Source organism: Manduca sexta, chromosome 21 (genome assembly GCF_014839805.1).
Source record: "Manduca sexta isolate Smith_Timp_Sample1 chromosome 21, JHU_Msex_v1.0, whole genome shotgun sequence".
Classification (NCBI taxonomy): domain Eukaryota; kingdom Metazoa; phylum Arthropoda; class Insecta; order Lepidoptera; family Sphingidae; genus Manduca; species Manduca sexta.
Window position 1 is genome coordinate 15,036,120 of NC_051135.1, and position 21,012 is coordinate 15,057,131.

Consider the following 21,012-nt stretch of genomic DNA (forward strand, 5'->3'; position numbering starts at 1 on the left):
TGTTAATTGTCTATAATATTCCTTGAGTAGAAAGTAGATGCTGTTACTAATTAATATTGTTATTTAAGCAATATACGGGAAACAGAAAATTAAACCATTAGAAACGAAACAATATAACAGTATTCTATTATTCACCATGTTTTCAATGTAAATTGCATTAAAATAATATTATTTAAATTTACACGAGTCATATTAAAGTACTAGATAGCAAAACGGTTTTACTCACGTATTCTGTAAGTCGAGAGACCTCGATGTGACGTTTTTTCGACCATGAAGACCTACTTAAAATGTTAAGAACACTAGTAAATATCTGCAATGATTGGTTCGAGGGTGAAATAATCCAGAATATATATTTTTTTGGTTTATGACTGTTTCCCAGCGCATTGCGCATGACTGTATGTAACGAAAACATATCAAGTAGAGTTACGCATCGGTGTCAATTCTGTGTTTACTCTCTCAATAAATATTAATGGTGAAAAGTGTTTTTTATTTACCTCAGCCAAAACACAATTCTGCTGACAAAAAATATTTTACAGACAGTAATTTAGATATACCATATGCTGCGTTTAATTATAAATAATAATATCACACTATATTATGTACTGTCCCACTGCTGTGCATACGCTCCCTCTACTGTATTGAGCCTTAGTCCACCACGCTGGCCTAGTGCGGATTGGTAGACTTCACAAACCCTCAAAATTACTATAGAGAATTTCTCATCATGTATTACGCACACATAATTGAAAATTTTCCAAATTAGCGCGCATCCATAATCGTTGATGTCTCATTCTTTTTTAGTGGCTGTGTTGAGCCGAAGTTCGTAGCCCGTTACAGGGATGCTTTCAGCATAACCGCTTAATTTTCATGACTTATGATAGCCTAAAGCGGTCACCCGAAAGTCCGGTGTGTTTGTATAAACCGCCTTGCCAGGCTAACAAACGTATAGTAAGGTAAAAAAAAATCTTTACAACAAATAAAAATCATTAAAATCAATGAATCAAAAGCCAAAGATAAAACAAAAATATTTATTGATTGCACCTAGATACATTGCCATTTCATAGTTGCATATTAAATATTGAAGCGTCGATAAATATTAATTACATTATATTAACATGTAATTGCGGCGCTACGCGTTACGAGATCAGGTGTCCCGGGTCGCACTGGCAGTCGTCGTCCGACTTTACCTGGAAAATAAAATATTATCACAATCATAGTGGTGTTTCTACCAGCGTGGATAGTGACCAACGTACACAAGGTACTAATTATAGTCTAGGTACATAGAGTTATCCAGATCATCTTGTGTGTGATCATTTGGTTTGGAATAGGCTAGCATAATTATGTTGACTGGTGAGGAATCATCTAGAGGTACGAGTTGATGAGAAGAGAGGTACTCTGTGTCGGCGCTAGTTCACTTACCTTCAGGTGCAGTGGAGTCAATTTGTTGTGGATGATTAAAAAAAATGTATTCATTAAGGAACCACTGCAGTACCGAGGTTTCAGGTTCGATCTCCGGTTCAGGCAGTGATATTTGGTTTTCTATTCAGTATCAGCTCGGAGTATGGAATATGGTCCGATATGACGATAGGCTCGCCCTATATCACATACGGAATACACACGGCGGAATGTGCATCAGTTGCGTTTCCACCTATCCCTTTGGAGATAAAAGGTGTGCGTGCGTGCGTGTGTGCGTGCGTGTGTACGTGCGTGCGTACGTGCATGCGTGTGTGTATTGAACTAACTTATTCGTATCGTTCTTCAGTTGTATAAAGCATCAACATACCATTAGGAATGAGTGAAGACTCAAAGCGGCAGCGGTGGGCCGCTGGTCGGACTCGTGCGTGAGACAACTCTCGCAGAACTGCTGTCCCTCCTCGGAGAGCGTGTCGGGTATCTCGGGCCGTCCTCCCATGCCCACCTTGAACATTATCTGGTAGTTGTCGTACTCCGGGAATGGGCGCTGTGGACAATTGTAGGGCATTACTTTTATGTTTTATAAATATATGTATTATCAAGTCTTGTATTATATAGGGCTTAGTCTCGGATTTATGAGATAGCCCTGATGTGAGATTGAGAGGCTGCTATAAACATAGACCATATTCTTTAGAGGCCTTCTATAATTATTATCATAAAATAACTTTGGCTTGCATTCACACTTTTAAACGATCCTGTTTCCTATAGGATCGATCTGTTTCATACAAAATTAGGGAATTTGATGAGGTGACTAAGACCATTCTGGTTAACAAATGACAGTAAAATTGAGGGTTTACCTTTCCGGAAGCCATCTCAGTGACGACACATCCGAGCGACCAGATGTCGGCGGCGCGTCCGTGACTGTTCTTCATGAACACCTCCGGCGCCATGTACGCTGCAAACATTATGACAAATTGCATTCATTCCAAAAAAAAAATTCTACAATTCTGCATTTAAGATTAATTATTATTAAGAGTAAATTTCCCAACAGATTAATCAATATCAGTTAATCTTTCGATTCATATCATTAACAGCAGTTTTCAATTAACGATCCCTATCTCAATCTCAATCTTCAATCTGATCCTGATAATGAATCAATCAAAATGACTCATTTATAAGCACGCCAAATAAAACTTTGTTCTGATTGGTCTATTTGTGAGATTGATCGAAAAAAGCGATTGTCATCGTTAATTAAAAAAGGCAGCAAATCGTTTAGTCCGAGCATCCGGTGATTAATGAATTTATTAATTCGTTAATGTCAGTTAGTCAATTCTTTTATCAGTCTGTCCATGTAATTATTCTTCAATTATTCAATTAGTAAATCAGTAAAGTAGTGGTAATCAGTCCATCAGTCAATTCTTCAGTCAGTCAGTTAATCAGATACTCCCGGGGATCAATCTTAACTTATTATTCTTTGCGATTTTTTTGCTTGCTCGTTTATCTATTTATGACATTGGTACCTTGCGTGCCGACGAATCCTTGTAGTTCGTGCGGCGCGGTGGTGTTGGCGCGGATTTTGACGGCGCATCCGAAGTCACCCAGCTTGAGGCAGTGTCCGTCGTTCGTGAGGAAGATGTTGCCGCCTATGAGAGTGGAAGGAGTAGTGGTTAGGTAGGGTGGTGTAAAGATGGTAGTATTAGGTATTTAGCATTTTACTTTTTAGGTTGCTACAATATTAATTACTTGGACTGATTGTTAAAGGATGCGTAATTATTATTATTGTCAGACGTGATCCGCATCGTTAAATAAAAGAAATCGTGAATTTATGCTTAATAAAATCTATATATATAAAAATGAATTGCTGTTCGTTAGTCTCGCTAAAACTCGAGAACGGCTGAACGGATTTATCTTATCTTGGTCTTGAATTATTCGTGGAGGTCTAGGGAAGATTTAAAAGGTGAGAAAAATTCGAAAAATTGCCGGGAAAATCCTCAAAACAGCATTTTTCTATTTCCCATACAAACGTTTTCTAAATAAAATGGAGAGTCAATTTGTAATTTATTACCGCTGCATAAAGTTCAAATTCGCGTGCGCGTTGGAGGATCTAATATCGCGTTCTGAAACTCAACAAAAGTGAAAGTGAATCGCGAACGCGACAAAATTGCATAGTCTCAAAATACATAGTACATAAATAGTGGTCGGCTTCGAGAAACTCAATTTTAGCTAACTTCAGTTGTTAATCTATACTTCTATACTATTATATAAAGCTGAAGAGTTTGTTTGTTTGTTTGTTTGAACGCGCTAATCTCAGGAACTACCGGTCCAATCCGAAAAATTCTTTTTGCATTGGATAGCCCTTTGTTCGTGGAGTGCTATAGGCTATATATCATCACGCTATACCCAATAGGAGCGGAGCAGTAATGGCTAATCTCAGGAACTACCGGTCCAAACTGAAAAAATCTTTTTGCGTTGGATAGCCCTTGGTTCGTGGAGTGCTATAGCCTATATATCATCACGCTATACCCAATAGGAGCGGAGCAGTAATGGCTAATCTCAGGAACTACCGGTCCAAACTGAAAAAATCTTTTTGCGTTGGATAGCCCTTTGTTCGTGGAGTGCTATAGGCTATATATCATCACGCTATACCCAATAGGAGTGGAGCAGTAATGGCTAATCTCAGGAACTACCGATTCGAACTGAAAAAATCTTTTGTGTTGAATGGTCCCTTATTTGTGGAGTGCTCAAAGTTATATATCATCACGCTATGACCAATAGGAGCGGAGCAGTAATAGCTAATCTCAGGAACTAACAGTTTCAACTGAAAAATTCGTTTTGTGTTGGATAGCCCTTTATTTGTGGACCGCTATAGGCTATATATCATCACGCTATGACCTATAGGAGCCGGAGCAGTAATGGCTAATCTCAGGAACTACCGGTTTGAACTGAAAAAATCTTTTGTGTTGGATAGCCCTTTGTTTCTGGAGTGCTATAGGCTATATATCATCACGTTATGACCAATAGGAGCGAAGCAGTAATGAAACATGTTGCAAAAACGGGGAAAATTATTAGTTTTGAGAGCTTCCATTGCCTTCGCTGCGTAAACGGTTAAAATTATGCAACAATGATGTATGACGGGATTGTTCCACTTAAAATGTTCTAAAAAACATATTATAAAAACAAAAGTCCCCCGCTGCATCTGTCTACCTGAACGTGTTAAACTCAAAAACTACCCAACGTATTAAGATGAAATTTGGTATGGAGACAGTCTGAGACCCCGGGAAGAACATAGGCTCCCGGGAAACTACTACTTTTATAACGGAAAACTTTAGTCTGAAAACTTTATAACGCGGGCGGAGCCGCGGGCAAAAGCTAGTAAAAAATACGATAATATTAATTATCAAAATAGGAATAAGATTCGTCTAGTGCAGTAAAATATTATAATGTTTGCATTTGTAGTAAATACGATTCATGAGTAGGTATACAATTTACGTGTATGCTCCGGGAAATGTTAGAAATATTGACGTAACAATTTAGTGCAATCATTTTATCGATGTTACTTTATCGATTTCATAAATGTATTACGAAATTTGGCACCAGACTTTACCTATACCGATAACGTAATATAAATAAGAACGAGTGCATTAATTAGTAAAGTGAGCGTGGAAGACGTTTGTCCATACTCTTGACGTCCCGGTGCGCGATGTTGCGCGCGTGCAGCGCGTGCAGCGCCGACACGAGCTGCTTGGTGTAGCGCCGCGCCGCCGGCTCCGGCAGCGCGCCCGACGCGCACACCAGCGCCTCCAGCGAGCCCTCCACGCACAGCTCCATGAACAGCAGCAGCTCCTCCTGCACACCAGCACAGCGCACGCGTCAGTCGTGTCTACAGCGCCACACACACACACACACACACACGCGCACACGCACCCGGTGCAGCTCGCAGCCGTAGTAGCGCACGAGGTGCGGGTGCACGACGCCCTCGAGCACGCGCAGCTCGTTGGCGGCGCGCTGCAGCGCTCGCCGGTCGCCCGCGCCCACGCTCAGCTCCTTCATCGCGAGCAGCTGGCCGCTCTCCGTGTTCACCACCGTGTATACCTGACACGCGCAACGTAACACTTTACTAACTGTTTATCGAATCGAACACAATAAATTGGTAAACGCCTGTGCATAAATAATAGCAACAACACAAACAAGATTATAACACTATTTGCACATTATACAATCAGTAGGACATGACGTAGAAAGTAGACGAAGTTCAATGTTCATTTATAGAATAACAGGTTAACAAGTTAGCAACTTAATACTTATCGACACTATCGTCCATAAATTTCCACAATAAAATAATCGTCAATGCAATTGAGCTGTGCTTCGCATCATCAACTTCGTATATCCCAGTCATATTAATAACACTATACCTTGCCAAAGGCTCCAGCACCGATTTTGAGCCCACGCTGCCACTTGAAGGTGAGCTGCCTGAGTTTGGGCTCGTAGGGAGTGACGGCGGGCTCCAGCACGCGGCCCACGCGCTTGTTCTCGACTAGTTGCCGCTCGCGGCGCTGCTCTATACGCGTCACGGCCGACAACACGCGACGCTGGTACGCTACAACAAATACATACAAGTAGATTCACATCTGTATAATAATGATTACGAAAAATATTATTTTTTCGTGGCAATTAAAAATGAGTTTATTTCCCACTTCCCGACATTGGTAATTGCAGTAAAGTTCTACTAATACCGAAGAACGAAAACTATTCCGTTCCCTCTTCGCATTTTTTTATGATGTATACTATCGTCGCAGTCTTCAACAGGGAAAGTAAATCAGAACAATTCGATACATAGTTCTTCCATTCTTACTGAACAAACGAGCCATGACTTAGTTATCATCTTACTAATATCATGAGTGCGAATGTTTTTGAAAATGTTTGTGTTTGTTACAAGTAAACGCATAAATAACTATACAAATTTGAATGAACGACACGGGTAGACCATCTCCTGGATTAATACATAGGCTATTATTATCTCGGTAATTTACTCGATTTTCTGAACAGATAGCGGTTTTAGTTTTGTACGGACTTTTGTAGCAATACGATTTCACACTAGTGAAGCCGCGAGAAGCATCCTCATCAGCCTATAACTGTCCACTGCTGAACATGAGCTTCCCCTAGAGCGTGCGACGTGCCGAGAAGCATATGGTATATAATATAAATACTTACAGGACGGATCTCTCTCTAGGAAGACGAGCGAAGGTTCCCGTTCTCCAGGCGGTGTTGGGGGCGTACTCACGTCTTTAAGTGACGAGGACGATGGCAGGGGACTCTGTAAGTTCAATATCTTATATATACAAAATCTAAGGGTAGTCTAGGGTTGGAATATATCGATATTTAGTTTAACTATTAATGTAAGTGAATTAATAAATAAAGAAATCTAATATCGATTAAAATTTTGCTTCAATTATTGAAATAATTGAACTTTGAACCCCTTACATGTAGACGGTGTCGAGGTCGTGGCGAAGGTGCTGGTCCTTCTGGAGATTTGGCGGGCGGAGGTCTCGACCCAATCACGTGGGAGATGCATCCGTCCATCAGCTGTTTTAATTCCTGGAATAAATACCAGAGTTAATACTACATGAAAGGAGGCTTAAATGGTAGGCTGGTAAGGAGGTATTGTAGTGAGTGAGTGTGAGAGAATGATGATCACATGAAACATCGTGAGGAAACCTGCATACCTGAGAAGTTCTCTATAGGACTTACAATGTTCACTAGGCCAGCGTGGTGGACTAAGACCTAATCCATCTCAGTAGTAGAGGAGGCTCGTGCCCAGCAGGGCGACAGTATATAATACAGGGTTAATATTATCATAGACATTCGATATCTACATTTAACATAATACTACACTATTTGAAAGCTTATTGGAAAGCAAAAATAACAATGTGTAATGGTTTCATGAAAAATTAATTAAAAAAAAATTAAAATTCAATATCAATAAAATAAATGAGGACAATATTGAGGTAGACATCTAAAAATGTAATTAACCTTAAATTCCTCTTCGCTTAGATGCTTAGTGTTGCAGGGGTCGCAGGCCAACGTTAGGAACTCTAGGCCTTGACTCGCCCATCTAAAATAACATAACATGAGAAATGAATGGTACAGCTCTGGGCCTATTAACCATGTTAATATTTTATAAAAAAATATGTAAGTCAAGAGGTTGTGTTTCGTACATTTCTAGTAGCAATTCATACATCGCGGCCTAAAGAGATTTGTTAAGATTTTCTCTCATTCATGAGGTGTTTTACACGAGGCATACAAATATACGGGGATATTGAGCTCTTGCCTCGTGTAAATTTGATGTAATGCTACGTGACAGTCAGTACATCATTTATTGGAATATTTGGTAACTGAATTAATTTATTTATTTTTTTATACGGACACGCCAGTTACTTCACTGTACTTGATGATAAGCGGACAGTCACTGTATCTGGGGTTCAGAGAACCACTGATCCCAGAACGCGATACGTGTGTGAGCTACTATGGCGGGTGTCACCGTACATACGGTGGTCGCTGTGAGGGCGGATATGTGTGGCGGTACGGACCTGGGCCGCGTGCCCCTGCCCCGGTCGCAGCGCCGCACCACGAAGTCCATCCAACAGCGCGCGAACTCGATGACGGCGCGCGCCACCCGCGCCGCCCACTGCCGCTCCTCGCCCGACACGCGCGCGTCGCCGGCGCTCGCGTGGGAGTCGGCCGGCGCGGGCGCGCGCACGCCCACCAGCAGCGCCTCTATGCGGGACTGAGTCTGGAAGTACAGCAGCTTTTTAATTTTAATTTTAAACTGCTTCTGCTCAGTATCAAGCCGGAGACTGAAATTTGTGCACGAAATGGCGATAGGCTCCTTCCTTATCGCATTATGGAACGCAACACATAGCGAAAACCCGGTGCCTGGTTTGCACCACTGCGTATCCCATCAGGGTTAAAGGTGTGGTCTGAATTAGCTTCTACTACTACTACTAGCTATGTCGCAGTATGTAAACATGTAGGTACTAAGGACTCTACAGCATAAAAGGATCGCGTTAACTAATGTACTGACAATATAACAATCTAATATGAAATGACAACTTTGTTGTGGAATTTTAGATGACAAGTGGAATATCTAGAACCTTAAATATTATAGTCCCAACCCCAAACCTTATTCCTTTCTAGTAAATTAATGTTGTTAATTGTATTGCATTCATGATTTTTGATAGTGGATATAAGCAATTGATATCACTAATCATTAAATAATCCAATCGTCAGTTTATCAACTTATACTATGTAATAAGTCTCTTTCACCTGATTTTCTCCGAAGTTATTGAGTGCGTCGAATACATTGACTTCATTCTCCTCCACCACGCTCTCTGACCGAATGAGCTTGGCCCAGTGGCTACGAGTGGCGTTGGTGGTCACCGAGGGTCGGCTGAGAGGTGCGTCGTTCACGAACCTCTGCAGCTCTTTGTGGATCTACACATAGGATTGTAAGCAGATTTTAGTGTGGAGATCACAGAAGGATTTGTCTGCCGATGGTAAAGCCCAGATATATTCTCTTACCACTGTAATGGGACTACACTGCATCTGAAGTAATAAAGTGCAGTGTACACGGGACGAGACTGGTGTATTAACTTGTTTGTAGTAGTTTCCACCCATTTTGTTACAAGATATGTACCCAATATTTATATCATCATCAGTTTTGTATCATTTATTAATTTTATTTCACATGAAGCATTTATAATCACACTATCGAACCCATACCTAAATCTATATATATTTGCAAAAACACAGATTACAAACAGACGGTACAACCTACAAGGACCTTTCTAGTAACCGCTGTATACGTCTGTAATAGTTACTGTATGTTTTGTCTCGTTTCCTCTGACGGATGTTAATCAATACAATAAGACAAAATACTGAACAGCTATGACCTATACAACGTGTATTAGTAAGGCAAGTATTTGTAACGCAAACCGTAACACACAAGACACACGACAGAAGCGAGCAAGACCAAGACCCAAAGCCAACGCAGCAGACGGACCGAGGCCTCGGGGCCCGGGGCCCGGGGCGGGTACCATGGGGTTGAAGGATTCGTGCAGCAGCACGGTGTCGGGGCGGCGGCGGCGCGACACGGGCGGCGGGCGCGGCGGCTGCAGCGACGCGGGCCGGCGCCGCCGCGACTCGCGCTCCTCGTACGCACTGAACGGCGCGCGCACATACTTGTACAGCTCTTTGTCCAGCTGCAAGACAACGTGCGGTCAGCGTGCGGCCGGCGTGCGGCCAGCGTGCGGTTAACATGCGGCCAGCGTGCGGAAGCGGCTGTTAGTTGCTGTGCGGTTACTTGCAATAGATGCTTCCCATATGTTGTATAATATTTTTTTACTTGAAACCTCATTCCTATTTTTGATTTATCGATGATAACACATCAAAATGTGACAAATATCGGAACCTAGGAAATAGGTGTTACGATGGTGTATGAAACTTTGTACAATGACTTTACATTGACACAGCACGCTGGATGTTGGAAAACATAATAGATAATTAAATTATAATAGTAAAATCAATGAAAACGAAAATCATGCTATTAATAAAGAAAGTACATAAAAGGACGCAGAATATTAGTATAACCTAGTACCTACACCAACAAAAAAATTATATGTGTAGCGCGCGAGTTTTGGCAGCAGAGGCTTTCAAAATGGCGCACGTGAGTTGTTACACACATCCTCCGCGTCGCTACCCCTTTGATCGTCCGTCGCGGGAGGCGTCGGTGGGCGCGACTCGCGAACTTAGCCGATAACAACATACTCTCGGGCACGGACTCGCGAACGACTAATAATTCTCTTGTTGTTTTTTTGATTCATTGATTAAATGTATTTTTTTTATCCGATTTTGAGTTTCATTGGAAGGTAAAATTATAATCGATTGCCATCGCGTTGATGCTCAAGAATCCAGGGTATTTTCTTTGCTAATCCACATAATAGCATTTTACATTATGTTTTAAAAATAACTACTAATTCAAAAAGATGAAAATAAATATTTTAGCATATAATAAAAAATATCACTTCATACAAGCTGATTTGAATGCAGGTTTCACTGTTATGTTACGCTTAACGACAATACGGTACTGCAGTATTGTCATAGATACTCTTACCTACGCACATTTGGGATGTAGAATCTTACCTCTAATGACAAAGAAATAAAAACCAAATCGGCCACCTTTCGCAAACCTCTAGAGTCATCGATCACCTTCATTCACTCCTCGACGTAAACCTAAAAATGACACGAGTATGTGTGTTTGTCGTTCTCACCTCGAAGCCGACCTTGAACACCTGCAGCAGCAGCTCGCGCACGCGCCCGCTGACGCTCTCGTCCAACTCTTTGAAGTATTCGTCCGTCACGGGCGCGTCGCTTTTCTTCAGGATCTCGTGCACGTTCTTTACTACGAAGTCACGAACTGTCATCAGGCTCTCCTGTTAACAAGATTTTTTTTTTATTATTTATTATGATTATATTAAGTTCATTATTTATACATGTAACCATAAAGTTGGTTTTGTTGTGCCGCGACAACATTAACGCGGCTCGCTCGGAGCGCGCGATCACTTGCGCAACATTTATATTCTACCATTTGAATCACTACATAGTATAAAACAAAGTCGCTTTCTCTGTCCCTATGTCCGTTTGTATGCTTAAATCTTTAAAACTATGCCACGGATTTTGATTGCGTTTTTTTTAATAGATAGAGTGATTCAAGAGGAAGGTTTATATGTGTAATAACATACATTAAATAGTGGAGAAATACTGTTATTTTGTTATGTTATACCAGTGCGAAGCCAGAGCGGGCCGCTATGTTTTTATATACAACGTTCACAGTTTTTCTGTAGTGTATTTAGTATCAGCATTGCACCCGTGCGGAGCCGGGGCGGGTCGCTAGTTTGGAACAAGGAAATAGTTGTTAACTCTTTACACGTGTCGAGGTAGCCGTGTGATGTGGAGCTGTTAGTCTGTACTCACGAAGATCTGTTGCCTCATGGCGAGGTGTGCGTGCGGGGCGTGTGGCGCGTGCGCGGCGAGGCGCGCGAGGCGGGCGGCGAGCGCGCGCGCCCACTGCGCCGCCTGCAGCGCCGCCTCGCGCTCGCCCGCGTAGATGCTCTGCGCCAGCCGGCACGCCGCGAACACCGTGTGTCTGCTGACACAGACACTGGGCTCGAGTAAAGCATCACGACACGGTATAGCTCATGTCAGCCAAGAACACGTGGTGGGGACCACTTTTTGACTAATCATGACGACTCACCTGGTGCTGTCGGCCTCCACGCTCTCAACGTCCAATAACTCTTCGAATTTTTTTTGGAGTGATTTGTGTACCCTGTTGAGCTGGTTACACGCTATGTCCCTGTTACAAAACAGTAAAAACTGCTATTAATAAACACGCACATTATAGATTTGAATTTATCATTGACATGCTCTACCCGTATGATAAACTTTTGCCAGGTTGAATTCATCCTATATTCTTTTTCAGGACAAAAAGTAGCCTACATCCTGTACTGTGGTTCAAGCTTATTACATTTAATGAAAACGATTTAAAAGTTTAGCCTTGAAAGTCGAACAAACGTAGTTTTGTATTTATAAGCATGAATGTCATGTAAGATTATGAAGCAAAGGTGGGCGACGGGACAACGATAAGGACATCAATGGATGTAGGAATAAACCAAGGAAGGGTGTGGGATATGTAGGGACAAGAGGAGGTTTTGGAGTCAAGGTCCAAGGCGGCAAGAACGACCAGCAATTTTGGTCACAAATACAAGGCCTGTTACATTTACAATAATAAACGGACTTTACACTAGCAAGAAATTTTGCACAAGTTATCTTTCGTAATCGATTTGAACCGTGTAAAGAGTCACAGCTAGCGGACCTCTGTAAAGCTTGCAGGAGTTGAAGTATTGCCGTTAGTGCATATGCATGTGTTGCCAGTGGTAGCTGTAGCGCGCGTATGACCGCGCCAGCTGCTCCGTCTCCGACATCACCCGCAGGTACGACAGGTAGTGCGTAGTGCGTAGTGCGTAGTGCGTACATACGTGAAGGCTTGCGGCGCGAGGCTGGCGGCGCTGCACGTGCGCTGCGCCAGGCGCGCCGTGAACTCCCACTCCGCCTGCAGCCACGACCGCGCCAGCTGCTCCGTCTCCGACATCACCCGCAGGTACGACAGGTAGTGCGTAGTGCGTAGTGCCGTACATACGTGAAGGCTTGCGGCGCGAGGCTGGCGGCGCTGCACGTGCGCTGCGCCAGGCGCGCCGTGAACTCCCACTCCGCCTGCAGCCACGACCGCGCCAGCTGCTCCGTCTCCGACATCACCCGCAGGTACGACAGGTAGTGCGTAGTGCGTAGTGCGTACATACGTGAAGGCTTGCGGCGCGAGGCTGGCGGCGCTGCACGTGCGCTGCGCCAGGCGCGCCGTGAACTCCCACTCCGCCTGCAGCCACGACCGCGCCAGCTGCTCCGTCTCCGACATCACCCGCAGGTACGACAGGTAGTGCGTAGTGCGTAGTGCGTACATACGTGAAGGCTTGCGGCGCGAGGCTGGCGGCGCTGCACGTGCGCTGCGCCAGGCGCGCCGTGAACTCCCACTCCGCCTGCAGCCACGACCGCGCCAGCTGCTCCGTCTCCGACATCACCCGCAGGTACGACAGGTAGTGCGTAGTGCGTAGTGCGTACATACGTGAAGGCTTGCGGCGCGAGGCTGGCGGCGCTGCACGTGCGCTGCGCCAGGCGCGCCGTGAACTCCCACTCCGCCTGCAGCCACGACCGCGCCAGCTGCTCCGTCTCCGACATCACCCGCAGGTACGACAGGTAGTGCGTAGTGCGTAGTGCGTACATACGTGAAGGCTTGCGGCGCGAGGCTGGCGGCGCTGCACGTGCGCTGCGCCAGGCGCGCCGTGAACTCCCACTCCGCCTGCAGCCACGACCGCGCCAGCTGCTCCGTCTCCGACATCACCCGCAGGTACGACAGGTAGTGCGTAGTGCGTAGTGCGTAGTGCGTACATACGTGAAGGCTTGCGGCGCGAGGCTGGCGGCGCTGCACGTGCGCTGCGCCAGGCGCGCCGTGAACTCCCACTCCGCCTGCAGCCACGACCGCGCCAGCTGCTCCGTCTCCGACATCACCCGCAGGTACGACAGGTAGTGCGTAGTGCGTAGTGCGTACATACGTGAAGGCTTGCGGCGCGAGGCTGGCGGCGCTGCACGTGCGCTGCGCCAGGCGCGCCGTGAACTCCCACTCCGCCTGCAGCCACGACCGCGCCAGCTGCTCCGTCTCCGACATCACCCGCAGGTACGACAGGTAGTGCGTAGTGCGTAGTGCGTACATACGTGAAGGCTTGCGGCGCGAGGCTGGCGGCGCTGCACGTGCGCTGCGCCAGGCGCGCCGTGAACTCCCACTCCGCCTGCAGCCACGACCGCGCCAGCTGCTCCGTCTCCGACATCACCCGCAGGTACGACAGGTAGTGCGTAGTGCGTAGTGCGTACATACGTGAAGGCTTGCGGCGCGAGGCTGGCGGCGCTGCACGTGCGCTGCGCCAGGCGCGCCGTGAACTCCCACTCCGCCTGCAGCCACGACCGCGCCAGCTGCTCCGTCTCCGACATCACCCGCAGGTACGACAGGTAGTGCGTAGTGCGTAGTGCGTACATACGTGAAGGCTTGCGGCGCGAGGCTGGCGGCGCTGCACGTGCGCTGCGCCAGGCGCGCCGTGAACTCCCACTCCGCCTGCAGCCACGACCGCGCCAGCTGCTCCGTCTCCGACATCACCCGCAGGTACGACAGGTAGTGCGTAGTGCGTAGTGCGTAGTGCGTACATACGTGAAGGCTTGCGGCGCGAGGCTGGCGGCGCTGCACGTGCGCTGCGCCAGGCGCGCCGTGAACTCCCACTCCGCCTGCAGCCACGACCGCGCCAGCTGCTCCGTCTCCGACATCACCCGCAGGTACGACAGGTAGTGCGTAGTGCGTAGTGCGTACATACGTGAAGGCTTGCGGCGCGAGGCTGGCGGCGCTGCACGTGCGCTGCGCCAGGCGCGCCGTGAACTCCCACTCCGCCTGCAGCCACGACCGCGCCAGCTGCTCCGTCTCCGACATCACCCGCAGGTACGACAGGTAGTGCGTAGTGCGTAGTGCGTACATACGTGAAGGCTTGCGGCGCGAGGCTGGCGGCGCTGCACGTGCGCTGCGCCAGGCGCGCCGTGAACTCCCACTCCGCCTGCAGCCACGACCGCGCCAGCTGCTCCGTCTCCGACATCACCCGCAGGTACGACAGGTAGTGCGTAGTGCGTAGTGCGTACATACGTGAAGGCTTGCGGCGCGAGGCTGGCGGCGCTGCACGTGCGCTGCGCCAGGCGCGCCGTGAACTCCCACTCCGCCTGCAGCCACGACCGCGCCAGCTGCTCCGTCTCCGACATCACCCGCAGGTACGACAGGTAGTGCGTAGTGCGTAGTGCGTACATACGTGAAGGCTTGCGGCGCGAGGCTGGCGGCGCTGCACGTGCGCTGCGCCAGGCGCGCCGTGAACTCCCACTCCGCCTGCAGCCACGACCGCGCCAGCTGCTCCGTCTCCGACATCACCCGCAGGTACGACAGGTAGTGCGTAGTGCGTAGTGCGTACATACGTGAAGGCTTGCGGCGCGAGGCTGGCGGCGCTGCACGTGCGCTGCGCCAGGCGCGCCGTGAACTCCCACTCCGCCTGCAGCCACGACCGCGCCAGCTGCTCCGTCTCCGACATCACCCGCAGGTACGACAGGTAGTGCGTAGTGCGTAGTGCGTACATACGTGAAGGCTTGCGGCGCGAGGCTGGCGGCGCTGCACGTGCGCTGCGCCAGGCGCGCCGTGAACTCCCACTCCGCCTGCAGCCACGACCGCGCCAGCTGCTCCGTCTCCGACATCACCCGCAGGTACGACAGGTAGTGCGTAGTGCGTAGTGCGTACATACGTGAAGGCTTGCGGCGCGAGGCTGGCGGCGCTGCACGTGCGCTGCGCCAGGCGCGCCGTGAACTCCCACTCCGCCTGCAGCCACGACCGCGCCAGCTGCTCCGTCTCCGACATCACCCGCAGGTACGACAGGTAGTGCGTAGTGCGTAGTGCGTACATACGTGAAGGCTTGCGGCGCGAGGCTGGCGGCGCTGCACGTGCGCTGCGCCAGGCGCGCCGTGAACTCCCACTCCGCCTGCAGCCACGACCGCGCCAGCTGCTCCGTCTCCGACATCACCCGCAGGTACGACAGGTAGTGCGTAGTGCGTAGTGCGTACATACGTGAAGGCTTGCGGCGCGAGGCTGGCGGCGCTGCACGTGCGCTGCGCCAGGCGCGCCGTGAACTCCCACTCCGCCTGCAGCCACGACCGCGCCAGCTGCTCCGTCTCCGACATCATCCGCAGGTACGACAGGTATTGCTGCACACAAAACCGATACATCGACTACTATAGAAGATGACGAATTGATATAGCGTATGTATTACATTTAATTACACACCCGCCCAATACATCATGTAAGTAAAAACTCCGCACTGGTAAATTAATAATTTCCAATAGTTTTCCTCTACTAGAATTGTTGCTATAATAATCGCATGATATAGCAAGTATTTCGTACACAATTATTTCGGCCTGTTTGTACCGGATATATACAGGTTGATCCCGGGACGCACCATACTGACGAGGGCCACTATAGCGGGTTTTAACACCTTGAGTACAATTGTCACTATGTGGGCGCATACAAAATATGTCCTATTATTAGCAAACTGTTCTCCAAGGAGAGCTGAATTATTTTTTTAGCCGCCTTACAACATCAGGCCCTTCAAAGCGCGAGGCCCTGTGCTTGCGCCCCGTTAGTCGCCCCGTCAGTCCCTACGAACGGACCTTGAGCACGTCGCCGGCGGTGTGGTCGAAAATGCTGAGCAGCGTGCGCAGATGGCGCACGTGGCGCGGCTGCAGCGCGCGCGCGTCGGCCACGCTGGCCTCCACGTTGCGCACCCACTCCAGCCGCATGTCCGACGAGATGTCCAGACCCTCCTTCAGCTCGTGGATCAACTGCACACATTTACGTAAGTCATATAAACCTTGAAATTAAACTAATTTTCCGGATTCTATCGCGGTTTTTTGTTTTTTATTTTTCTCCCGACGTTTCGAAGACTTTGCAGCCTTCATGATCATGGGGGGACCCCCCCGCGATAGAATCCGGAAAATTAGTTTAATTTCAATGTCTAACATTCGCGTAAACATAAGAAATCATATAAACCTGTTTTATACGATCGGTTATTATTTATAATAGACAATAATTTAAAATTAAACCCTTGCGTGACAACAACATCAAAATTAGATAAAAAGTGCGACGATATTAATTTTAGTACGAGCACGAAAGAGTAAGTAATTAATGAACTTATCTCGTTATTTTTCTCTCTGTACCTTATACTCCCACTCCTTGGTGCTCCTATCGCTTATCAGTATTATTGTTAGAGAGAAATATCGATACACGAAAAAATACAATATAGTTACTGGAGCAATACATACCTGTTTAACAGTTAAACAGGACGGATTCTCCGGCCGCGTTTCCAGCCTAAATGAAAGGTAGTCGTGGACGGCCTCCATGCAGATGCTGCTCAGCAGCAGAAAGTGAGATCGATAGGACGGCAACCTCATGGCAATGTGTTCTTTGGACCAGCACCCATACCTTAGAACAAAATAGAAATGAAAAATCAATAAATTTCTTTTTTTCTAGCAGGAGATAGATATCGGGAAGGCGGATCATTTGATGCAAAATATTGATTACTTTTATTGAGACTTAGACCAAAGACAAACTAGTAATCGATTAATTTGATATCGTTATAATTAACGATAAAAAATAAAATATGTGTTTATTGGTGTCTTCAAACATATTATGTAGCATCTAGGTATGCCAATGTACGATGTTATATTGATCAGACATTCCAATAAGGAGTAGGTAAAGTAGTCTTTTACGCATTGTCTCTGCCTGACTTGCAAATTAATCGTAGGTTTATAGTTCTCGGTTCAATAATCGATCGGTGACAATCGATTAAAATCGAACAAAGTTTACTATAGTCATCGATTAAGTACACTGTACTCAACTAGTGAATCATAAATATATAAATAATTACCGCCTCAATTCATATGCTTCTTTTGCGCTCTCGTCCTGCAGCGACTCTTCGTTCTCGTCATCATCACCGAATACTACATTTTCGTCTTCAGAATACACGTCGCTGCTCAAGTTCTGTTGATAGAATATTCTCATTAGACAGTTGCAAAACCTAAATAATAGAACTCCAAGTTCTAGTTACGTTGTAAAGTGTGATACGTTGAGCTTGTAAAGAATTTTGGTCCAGGTGGGCAAATCTTAATTTTTAGTCCAGGGGAGCAAATGAAGAATTTTTAGGTAGTTCTAATAAATCAACACAAGTATATACAATGCATTGCGTGATCGCTGGACTGCCAATAAATCATTGCTTGCTTTTCAATTCAAAGGGGAATTCCCTTTTAGGCCTCTCAAAGATTAATAACATTTTTGTGTAATTAGCATAACTTATTCTTATAGCTGAAATGTCACACTTACATCTGGTTTCTCCAGAGTGAGATGGACTTTGCTCAGGATGTGTTTCTTCATTTTGGCGATGAACATCATGCAACGACGCACGCTTTGCGTCTTCAAGATCTCACGATGGTGTTCTCTGAATGACAAGATTTACAAATAAATATTTGTAACTTTGTATTCGTTGAAAATTTCTAATGCTAGGTTGCGATGCTAGGTTAAAATCGATTCAAACATCGATATTATGAGGGGGGAAAAACGAGTGATGTCCGACCTGTATACGGAGACGCGGCAGCGGTCCAGCAGTTGCAGCTGCGTGATGTCGTGCAGCGGCCCCAGGTCGAACCCGTCGCCGTGCAGGCACGCCGGCCCGTGCGTGCGCGACTCCGCCCACTCCGCCTCGCTGTACTCCGACGCGCTGCACGACACCACGATCTCGGGCGTCGTGGCGGCCTCGTTCGTCCCTGGCCACAGATAACGCTTATATCAACACCTGTTCACCTTTATAATACAAACTGATTTTAAACTTCACCGCCAGTTACATTTCACTCACATAATCAAAATAAGAAATGTAATTCCGCCTTTACCATGCACTACAGTTTAAACGCATTGCGACTTAACAAGTACTGCTAAATCGATATAATATAATCGGCAAGACGATACTAGCTTTATTTTGGCGAATAACATACTCACTAGTGCTCTCAACCCCGCTATCGACTTCATCCTCGTCCCGCTTGTATTTAGAGATGTCTCTCATCTCGCTCGCTTCACTCCCTCCTTGTGGTCACTGTCCTTGTCTTCCTCCTTAGTGACGTCGGACTGGGCGCTGAGGTCACTTCCGCTCGAGTCCGTGGGAGTCGTGAACCGCACTTGGCACTCTCGAGGGGGGTCGGATGGTTGCCTGGTGGGGAATAGAATTTGTAAAAAATTTTAATTTAATTTAGAGACAAAATGGCTTCACTACATCGGATATAAAATGAAGCCTAGTAAATGTCGATCGACAAGAGACAATCTTTTAAAATAGAAATTCAGTGATGTAAATCGAACCGTTGACACAGTTATGCAAACCTACCTAATTGCTTCTTCACGCCCCGCGTAAAGGACTCTAAGAAATAAGGAATATGTGTGATGGCAAACTATTCCGTGGATTTTAGACAAATATTATTTGTGTTTAAGCTATCCATTTGTTCACACGACTTTTACGTATTTTTATCAATTTCTTCATACGACTCTTACGTATTTTTTTATACGGCACATTATTATATGCATCAAATGTAGTTAAATGATCGCCCTAAAGGGTATCTTCTTACTAATCTAGAATGGGTATTGTAAAATGTGATTCATTAGGATTCCGTAGCGTGTGCATGGTCTCGGTACCTGCGCATTTCGGCAGTCCGCGCGTGGCTGCGCTCCGTCTTGAGCCGCAGCGCGCGCAACATGGCGCGCATCGACGCCATCTTCAGGCGCATGTTGAGCGCCAGGTTGAACCACAGGCACATCGTCTGCAACCATGCAATGAAATTGTAGTTTGAGGATGAGTTTATCATCGCCGAAGACTTGCATAATAAACGTAAAAATCATAACTATACACTGCACTGTACTAAATATTTACACACACACATAGAACATTACGCATTTATCCCAGGTATGCAGAGGCGCAACCAGGGCACCCGCTTCGCCAACTGTTCCGTCTAATCTATACTTCTATACTATTATATAAAGCTGAAGAGTTTGTTTGTTTGTTTGAACGCGCTAATCTCAGGAACTACCGGTACAAACTGAAAAATTCTTTTTGCGTTGGATAGCCCTTTGTTCGTAGAGTGCTATAGGCTATATATCATCACGCTATACCTAATAGGAGCGGAGCAGTAATGGCTAATCTCAGGAACTACCGGTCCAAACTGAAAAAATCTTTTTGCGTTGGATAGCCCTTTCTTCGTGGAGTGCTATAGCCTATATATCATCACGCTATACCCAATAGGAGCGGAGCAGTAATGGCTAATCTCAGGAACTACCGATTCGAACTGAAAGATTCTTTTTGTGTTGAATAGCCCTTTGTTTGTGAAGTGCTTTTAGTTATATATCATCACGCTATGACCAATAGGAGCGGAGCAATAATGAAACATGTTGCAAAAACGGGGACAATTTATTAGTTTTGAGAGCTTCTGTTGCGTGCGCTGCGTAAACGGTTAAAGTTATGCAACAATGATGTATGACGGGATTGTTCCTCTTAAAAAGTTCTAAAAAATATATTATAAAACAAAGTCTCCCGCTGCATCTGTCTGCCTGAACGTGTTGAACTCAAAAACTACCCAACGTATTAAGATGAAATTTGGTATGGAGACAGTCTGAGACCCCGGGAAGAACATAGGCTCCCGGGAAACTACTACTTTCATAACGGAAAACTTTAGCCTGAAAAACTTTATAACGCGGGCGGAGCCGCGGGAAACGCTAGTATTATATAAAGCTGAAGAGTTTGTTTGTTTGTTTGTTTGTTTGAACGCGCTAATCTCAGGAACTACCGGTCCAAACTAAAAAAATCTTTTTGCTTTGGATAGCCCTATGTTCGTGGAGTGCTATAGGCTATATATCATCACGCTATGCCCAATAGGAGCGGAGCAGTAATCGCTAATCTCAGGAACTACCGGTTCGAACTGAAAAAATATTTTTGTGTTGGATAGCCCTTTGTTCCTGGAGTGCTATAGGTTATATATCGTCACGCTATGACCAATAGGAGCGGAGCAGTAATGAAACATGATGCAAAAACGGGGACAATTTATTAGTTTTGAGAGCTTCTGTTGCGTGCGCTGCGTAAACGGTTAAAGTTATGCCACAATGATGTATGACGGGATTGTTCCTCTTAAAAAGTTCTACAAAAATATATCATAAAACAAAGTCCCCCGCTGCATCGGTCTGCCCGAACGTGTTAAACTCAAAAAACTACCCAACGTATTAGGATAAAATTTGGTATGGAGACAGTTTGAGACCCTGGGAAGAACACCGGCTTCCGGGAA

At 46.2% G+C, this 21,012-nt stretch overlaps 1 protein-coding gene across 1 annotated transcript in view; it reads right to left on the reverse strand.

Moving 5' to 3' along the window:
* Positions 1 to 1,011: 1,011 nt before the first annotated feature.
* Positions 1,012 to 21,012, reverse strand: part of LOC115442227 (mitogen-activated protein kinase kinase kinase 4) — a 65,909-nt gene continuing 45,908 nt past the window's right edge. The window contains exons 17-41 of the mRNA XM_037441171.1: positions 19,376 to 19,500; positions 18,770 to 18,899; positions 18,692 to 18,731; positions 18,273 to 18,462; positions 18,023 to 18,137; positions 17,571 to 17,683; positions 16,966 to 17,125; positions 16,315 to 16,485; positions 15,716 to 15,852; positions 11,720 to 11,818; positions 11,440 to 11,614; positions 10,737 to 10,898; positions 9,504 to 9,668; positions 8,734 to 8,901; positions 7,998 to 8,200; positions 7,441 to 7,522; positions 6,892 to 7,005; positions 6,622 to 6,724; positions 5,823 to 6,007; positions 5,335 to 5,502; positions 5,091 to 5,256; positions 2,931 to 3,053; positions 2,268 to 2,365; positions 1,781 to 1,957; positions 1,012 to 1,184 (exon numbers count right to left, since the gene is read on the reverse strand). Of these exons, the coding sequence (XP_037297068.1) occupies positions 1,134 to 1,184; positions 1,781 to 1,957; positions 2,268 to 2,365; positions 2,931 to 3,053; positions 5,091 to 5,256; positions 5,335 to 5,502; positions 5,823 to 6,007; positions 6,622 to 6,724; positions 6,892 to 7,005; positions 7,441 to 7,522; positions 7,998 to 8,200; positions 8,734 to 8,901; positions 9,504 to 9,668; positions 10,737 to 10,898; positions 11,440 to 11,614; positions 11,720 to 11,818; positions 15,716 to 15,852; positions 16,315 to 16,485; positions 16,966 to 17,125; positions 17,571 to 17,683; positions 18,023 to 18,137; positions 18,273 to 18,462; positions 18,692 to 18,731; positions 18,770 to 18,899; positions 19,376 to 19,500 (3,420 nt within the window). The 3' untranslated portion in view covers positions 1,012 to 1,133. The remainder of the gene's footprint in view (positions 1,185 to 1,780; positions 1,958 to 2,267; positions 2,366 to 2,930; positions 3,054 to 5,090; positions 5,257 to 5,334; positions 5,503 to 5,822; positions 6,008 to 6,621; positions 6,725 to 6,891; positions 7,006 to 7,440; positions 7,523 to 7,997; positions 8,201 to 8,733; positions 8,902 to 9,503; positions 9,669 to 10,736; positions 10,899 to 11,439; positions 11,615 to 11,719; positions 11,819 to 15,715; positions 15,853 to 16,314; positions 16,486 to 16,965; positions 17,126 to 17,570; positions 17,684 to 18,022; positions 18,138 to 18,272; positions 18,463 to 18,691; positions 18,732 to 18,769; positions 18,900 to 19,375; positions 19,501 to 21,012) is intronic.